Source organism: Scylla paramamosain, chromosome 22, assembly GCF_035594125.1.
Source record: "Scylla paramamosain isolate STU-SP2022 chromosome 22, ASM3559412v1, whole genome shotgun sequence".
NCBI lineage: Eukaryota > Metazoa > Arthropoda > Malacostraca > Decapoda > Portunidae > Scylla > Scylla paramamosain.
In genome coordinates, this window is record NC_087172.1 from 2,732,501 (window position 1) to 2,740,000 (window position 7,500).

Genomic DNA, 7,500 nt, shown 5'->3' on the forward strand with positions numbered 1-7,500 from the left:
TCAGTCCCTCCAATCTTCTCCCTCCCTTCTCGTCTCCCTCCACTCCCTCTCTCTCACACTAAGTCATCCGCCTTGAAGCTAATCGTCCCTGCGCACCAAAACAAGCGATAGTGAGGCCTATTAATATGTTCTGCAGGCTTGCAGTCACCCACACACACACACACACACACACACACACACACACACACACACACACACACACACACATGCACGTATGCACAAAATACCCAGTGACCTGATGACGTCACTTCCACACCTTTCGCCTCCACCAATCAGTATCTCTCTCTCTCTCTCTCTCTCTCTCTCTCTCTCTCTCTCTCTCTCTCTCTCTCTCTCTCTCTCTCTCTCTCTCTGAGATGTCTATGTCTATATATATATATATATATATATATATATATATATATATATATATATATATATATATATATATATATATATATATATATAAACGTTAAATGATAAATATAAAATTAAATAAATTGAGCATTAATGTATAAATCATAACTTTTCTCGTCTATTCATGTTTTATCATTTTATTGTATTTATTTTTTTTATTTTACTCAATTTTTTTGTTTTTTACACTTTTGCTCTTTTACATTTATTCTTTTACTCTTTTGCCAGCATCCAGACCATTATGAAAATACAGGTAGGGATACAGTAAAGAGAGAATAAAAGGTTCATTTTGTATTTTCTAAGCTACATAACTATTTGACATGATTTAGTACAAAAATAAGCTTCTAGAGAAAAAAATGACTAGCAGCGAAACAATCGACTATCATACAAATTGTTATCACTTGACTACCAGTATTCATTTATATTACACATTTATACTTATTAAGGAATGGAATATATGGTCTTCTTTCATCACTGACCGGGAATAGCATGCAGTACTCTCGATTACTTTGATTTCCCTTCCTTTGCATATACAATATTTTACTTTTCTTCTAATTCAAAAAGCGCGGGACATTTTAACCTTTTCTTTCTTGACACGGCGCAAAATAAAACAAGTAATATCCCTTTAAAAAAAATACTGAACGGAAATAGCTACATTACAGTATTCATTATTTTTCCTTCGTTTTCATATACATTATTTTACCTTTCTCCTATTATAAAAAGCCTGAATCATTTTATTTTCTTCTTTTATTTTCTCTCATAACATAATGAACGAAGTGAAATTCCTTAAAGAACGTGATGCTGATCAGAAACACATTATAGCCCTTAGTTTGTTTTTATTTTCTTTCGTTTACACATACACTGTTCTACTTTTCTCCTAACATAAAAGGCTTGGGTCGTTTCTTACTTTACTTTCTCTCATGACGCGGTGGAGGGAAGCGTGATTCCTTAAAGACGCGAAGTATTGGCTGCCGGGAATATTATGTAGTGTTGAAATTGCTTGTATGGTTAATGAAGCACAGAAATGATTAAAGAAGCAAAGAAATGGTTAAAGAAGCAAATATATGGTTAAAGAAGCACAAAAATTATTAAAGAAGCATAAAAATGGTTAAAAAAGGCAAAGAAATAGTCAAAGAAGCAAATAAATGGTTAAATAAGCACAAAAATTATTAAAGAAATAAAAACATGTGTAGAAGCAGAAAATTTTGTTCAAGAAGCGGAAATTTTTTTAAAGCAGCAGAAAGAAAATGATAAAAGAAGCAGATAAATGTGTTAAAGAAGCAGAAATTTTTGATAAAAGAAGCACAGAAATGGTAAGAGAAGCAAGGCAGCGCTGCATTAAAGAGGGCTCGTCAGACAAAGAATCGGGAAATAACTCTGGGTTAAATATTTGCAATTCAGGTGCAAAGCGTTGAAAAGCTCATCTTCTTCCTTCTCCTCCTCCTCCTCCCCCTCCTCCTTCTCTTTCTCCTCCTCCTCCTCCCCCTCCTCCTTCTCTTTCTCTTCTCGCTCTTGCAGGGTAATCAGCCATCCTACAAAGGACTTCAAAGGATCTGTTTCTCTTTGCTATCCTTCGTCCTTCCTACCGTACGCCCTTAGCGTGGATTAGGTACTGTACTCTATCACGAACTGACTCTCAAGTGCTAACAGGTTTGCTACGTGTTCTTCTTTTGTGTTCCCTTGTGTTTCCTTACAATTCTCCTCTTCCTCTTCTTCTTCCTCCTCCTCCTCCTTCTCTTTAAAAGCTTCTGGTCATTCCCTTCTGTTTCCTTCTATTATGAAGTGACTCTCAGTGCTATCAGGTTTGTTACTTGTTCTTCTTTTGTGTTCCCTTGTATTTCTTTACAATCCTCCTCTTCCTCCTCCTCCTCCTTAAAAGCTCCTGGTCATTCCCTTCTATTTCCTTTTACTTTGACAGCCTCCTCCTGCTCCTCCTCTTCCTCCTTCTCCTCCTCCTCTTCCTCCTTTAAATTTTCTAGTCATCCCCTTCTATTTCCAGGGATGAATTTTGACAACCTCCTCCTTCCTCCTCCTCCTCCTAATCTCCTCCTCCTTCCCCACAGAAAGGCACGTGGCATCCCCCCAAGGCGCCATGTGGACTGAGGTGGGCGCGGGCGTGCTCATGCTGGTGGTGGGCGTGCGTCTGCTGTACAGGTGGCAGTCAGGTGTATGTGCCTCTAAAGCGTCTCTGGAGGGCAAGACTGTTATTATCACTGGGGCCTCTGCAGGTATGTGTGTGTGTGTGTGTGTGTGTGTGTGTGTGTGTGTTTCTTTTTTTCTCTTTTTTTTCGTGTTTTTCTTCCTTTCGCTTCTTCGTTACTTTTCTTGTTTTTTCTTGGTTGCTTGTTTGTCTGCCTCTCTCTCTCTCTCTCTCTCTCTCTCTCTCTCTCTCTCTCTCTCTCTCTCTCTCTCTCTCTCTCTCTTTTCCTTTTCTTTTTTATCCTCTTATCGTTCTTCTTTTTGTTCTTCCTGCATTTGCTCTTGTTCCGGTTCTTGATCTTCTTTTCCTTTTTCGTCTTAAAAAAAAAAAAAATCACACGAAAAATGAAACACGGAAAAAAAAATCTCAAACTTTCAAGTTGAAAAAAACAACACTCCTTTTTAAATCAACACTTTTCTAAAGCGATCATTTTCCTTCCCTTCCCTCTCTCTCAGAAAATCGCAACACACACAAAAAAAAAAAAATAAATAAATAAATAAGTAAATAAATAAATAAATAATAAACAAATAAACAAATAAAACTTCTCAAGGATTCAAGCAAAAAAAACAACACTACATTTTGAATTAAGTCTGTTCTATAGTGATCCTAACTTTATTCTCTCTCTCTCTCTCTCTCTCTCTCTCTCTCTCTCTCTCTCTCTCTCTCTCTCTCTCTCCTTCACTGGTAGGCATCGGCAAGGAGGCGGCGAAGGACCTGGCGGGCAGAGGGGCGCGTGTCATTATGGCCTGCAGGAACATAGAGAAAGCGGAAAGGGCTGCGGGTAAGTGCACCTCATTTTATTTTATTTTATTTTATTTTATTTTATTTTATTTATTTTTTTTTTTTGTGTGTGTGTAAGAGGGATACTGGTCTAGGGAAACAGAAAGGGAGCAAAAAAATATATAGTGTATGTTTTTTTCTTTTTTCCCATTTTTTTCCTTTTTCCTTTTTTATTTTCCTATTTTTTTACTTTTCCTTTTTTTGCAGTTTTCTCATTTTTATCTATTTTTTTTTACTTTTCACGTTTTGCTACTTTTTTTTTTCTTATTTCGTCCTGTTTTCCTGTTTGTCCATTTTTATTTCTTTTTTTTATTTCCTTTTTCTTCCACTAGTACCACAAAACACCCTTAAGAACCAGTGCATCTTCAACTAAAGCCTTTTAAAAGTAATGGAGGCGCTGCGTAGAAGTATCTCAGGATAGTGCTTTTAGATAGGCAGTCACACGTATTAACTGGCTTCTTGCGCACCTTTCCTTGTGTTCTCTACGCCTCCATCCCTGTCCTCGCCGCCGCAGCTGAGGTAAGGGCGTCAGTGAGGGGGAGAGGCGAGGCGGTGGTGCGGCATCTCGACACCTCTAACCTCGCCTCCGTCAGACGATTTGCCGAGAAGATTCTGAAGGAGGAGGACAAACTACACATCTTGGTGAGTGAGTGAGTGAGTGAGTGAGTGAGTGAGTGAGTGATTGTTGAGTTTTTTTTTTTCACTATCTATTCCTCCTCATCATCCATCTCATTTTCAGCCTGTCTCTTTTACTTCACGTATTGTTGAGGGAGGGAGGGAGGGAGGGAAGGAGGGATGGAGGGAGTGCGTGGGTGAGTAAGTGATGAGACTATTCTACTATCTACTCCTCCTCCTACTCATCCATTCCCTTTCTTCTTCCCCATTCCTTACTCTATCACGCTCTCAACCCTCTAACCTCGCCAACACCACCCCAAAACACTCCCTCAGACTATTAACCTATTACCTCTTTCCTTCCCTCTTTCCTCCTGTGTCGCACTCTCAACACCCTAATCCCTACATACTCCCTGAAACCCCCTCAAAACCTCACCCTACCTCTCTTCTTCCCCTTTTCTTCCTATTTCCCTCATATTTCATATCCTCAAGCCTCTAACCTCGACAAATCTTCCCATTCTCTCTCTGCCTCCCTCAGATCAACAACGCAGGCATCGTCGGGCCCCCCACGCGAGAGGTCACAGAGGAAGGGCTGGAGCTCACCATGGCCACTAACCACTACGGCCATTTCCTCCTCACGAATCTGCTGCTCGGTACGGGACGCGCATCCTCCTCCTCCTCCTCCCCCTCCTATTCTGATGTGTGATGGTCTGGTCTTGTCTCTAATTTCTAGTTTTGTTGATTTTGCTGTTTAACTTTTCTTTTTTTTTGTTTGTTACACCAGCGACAAATAAATAACGACAGCACTTTCACCTCCTCCTCCCACACCTCCTTTTCCTTCCTACTCCCCCCTTCCTACAACTCCACCACCTCCACACACAGGCCTGATCAAGAAGAGCGCTCCCAGTCGCATCGTCAACCTCACGTCAGACAGTCATGATTACGTCACCAAACTCAACCCGGACTGTCTCAACTTCGAGCACGACTACTACTCCTCGATGACAGCATACGGCCAGTCTAAGCTGTGCAACATCCTCTTCTCCCTCGAGCTGACACACAAGCTGGAGGGAACAGGTTGGTGGAGAGCGAGGCATGTCAAGAAGTTATCTGCGAGTACTTCCGCTTACGTACTTCTCTTGTCTTTGTTATGTTCTGTTACAAATACCCGGTTAATGGTAGATTCTCTGCATATCTGAAGGTTTGGTATTGAGGGGAAGTGGTAAATGTAGTCTTTTTTCTCATTGTTCTTGTTCTTGTTCTTTTTCTTTCTCCTACTTCTTCTACGTCTAGGTTTAACAGAGAGCTTCACGTAAGGGAGAGACTTGTAAATACAGTCTTCTTGTTCTGTTTGTACTTCTTTGTCTTCTTTTTTTTTTCTTCTTCTTCCTGTTATTTCGATCCCACAGTGGTTCAGCCTTCACCAATATAACAACACATGAGGGATGGAAGAACAAGCACGATTTAATAAAGAACAAGTGCACAAGTCACGAAACACAGATATTCACTCTTACACAGCGGCACAGGATTACGTGATAGGTGCAAATAGCTAGGTACGTTTTATACAGGGATTGCCACGTGTAGGTCTGATGGCTTCTTGCAGCTTCCGTTGTAGTCTTACATTATACAGCCTTACCCAGTCGAACTAGAGATATTTCCTGTCTCTGGGTGTTATAAGAGAGATCACATAAAGCCGTGGCCAGCTAAAGCAGAAATCTTCCTGCCATCGAAAGGTTATAACACTACATTGTTACACCTTGCCCAGCCAAACTAGAGATCTTTCCTGTCTCTGAGTGTTATAACAGAGACTAGTTAGTTAGTTAGTTAGTTTTATTGACCCCCAAAAAAAAAAAATTCATACAGTAAAGTGAAAAGGTACAGAATTTCCAATGGTCCAAATAAGGAATCATACATTTACAAATATAAATAAAAACACTCACTAAGTATTCTTTACGATTAGACGATGCAAAATAAACAACATTAGCAAACAGTTACTAGCATTATTACTATAACTAACATAGATACATAACTCAACATAACGTCTAACACAATTCGACCAATATTAATGCAATAGCTAGTTCTAATTGAGTATTGTTTTCTTTTTAGGTCCTATAACTATTCAAAACTTCACACTACATGCAGCCTTGTCCACCCACAGTAGAGATTTTAATTGTCATCTGAGTATTGAAAGACACTTACACTGTTATATATAGCCTTGCCCTCGTCTCTCCCCTCCCCAGGCGTGACAGCTAACAGCGTGCACCCCGGCTGTGTGAGCACGGAGATCTTCTACAAGGGAAAAGTGACTTGGTTCCTGTGGGTGTGTGGCAAACTCTTCTTCGTCATGGGAAAGGTGAGTTGTGTTGTGGTTGTGTTGTGCTGAGTTTCTGTTGCGTTGTGTTGTGGTGTTTCCTCTCTTCGTTGCTGTTGTTGTTGTTGTTGTTGTTGTTGTTCCTGTTGTTCCTGTTGCTGCTGTTGTTGTTGTTATTTCGTTTCTTTGTATGCCCAATCCCCCTCCTGTTTTTCTTGCACCCCTGTTTATGTACCTTTATCTTAATAAACTGCTTAATTTTTTTTTCTCTCTCTCTCTCTCTCTCTCTCTCTCTCTCTCTCTCTCTCTCTCTCTCTCTCTCTCTCTCTCTCTCTCTCTCTCTCTCTCTCTCACACGCACACACACACACACACACACACATAAGTGTCTGGCCGTCCACATACATCTACACACATACAAAAAAAGAGGAGAAAAGTGAAAGAGAGTAGAAGAAGAGGTCCTGTTTGACTCACCAGCGTGACACACAAACACCTGTGGCAGAGAAGCGAGCCTGGCTTGTCTAAAACACATCACTTCCTGGGACACGCCGCGGCTGCCATTCCCCCTTCCCTCTCTTCCCTCCCTACGTCCATCACCCGCCCGACCATCACAGCCTTCTTGATGTAGCCACACAGGACCATATTTTGAAATGCCTCTGCACCGCACCTCCACTACTTTGGAAAGGCTCTAGTTGAAGTTACACACGGAATTTTCAAGGTTGTTTCTACGGTTCTAGTGGACAGATTAACAGGATTTCTACATTCTTAAAGAGAGAAATAGACTTGGGAACCTGGTTGAGCATCACTGTGGCCTTTGAAAATAGTTGTGGTGAGAGAGCGAAACGTTTCTGAATACTGGTCTCACACTTACTCACTCATTCCCAACGTTGATATATCCCTCTACTAATGTATTTTCTCTCCCCCCTCTCTCTCTCTCTCTCTCTCTCTCTCTCTCTCTCTCTCTCTCTCTCTCTCTCTCCTCTCTCTCTCTCTCTCTCTCTCTCTCTCTCTCTCTCTTGTCCTCTTGTGATGTTGAGTATCCTTCATTCCTCAGAGCGCCATATGACCTCAGTGTTGTTGAGAAAGTGTCAATCAGTCAGTCACTCAGTTAATTCGTCAATCCAACTAATGAACTTGTCCGTTTTATTTATTTATCTATCTATTTTTCAGTGTACGTATGTATGTATGTATGTATGTATGTATGTATG

The 7,500-nt window shown here is 40.7% G+C and overlaps 2 protein-coding genes across 3 annotated transcripts in view; one reads left to right on the top strand and one right to left on the bottom strand.

Annotated features, from left to right (window-relative positions):
• The window catches only part of LOC135111425 (histidine-rich glycoprotein-like), a 94,528-nt gene that overhangs the window by 70,812 nt on the left and 16,216 nt on the right, over nt 1-7,500 (bottom strand). The gene's annotated exons all lie outside the window — the stretch shown is intronic.
• Nucleotides 1-7,500, top strand: part of LOC135111422 (retinol dehydrogenase 12-like) — a 12,114-nt gene that overhangs the window by 2,832 nt on the left and 1,782 nt on the right. Inside the window, exons 2-7 of the mRNA XM_064024693.1 lie at nt 2,457-2,621; nt 3,282-3,374; nt 3,888-4,015; nt 4,524-4,638; nt 4,868-5,059; nt 6,223-6,335. Coding sequence (XP_063880763.1) covers nt 2,486-2,621; nt 3,282-3,374; nt 3,888-4,015; nt 4,524-4,638; nt 4,868-5,059; nt 6,223-6,335 — 777 coding nt within the window. The 5' untranslated portion in view covers nt 2,457-2,485. The remainder of the gene's footprint in view (nt 1-2,456; nt 2,622-3,281; nt 3,375-3,887; nt 4,016-4,523; nt 4,639-4,867; nt 5,060-6,222; nt 6,336-7,500) is intronic.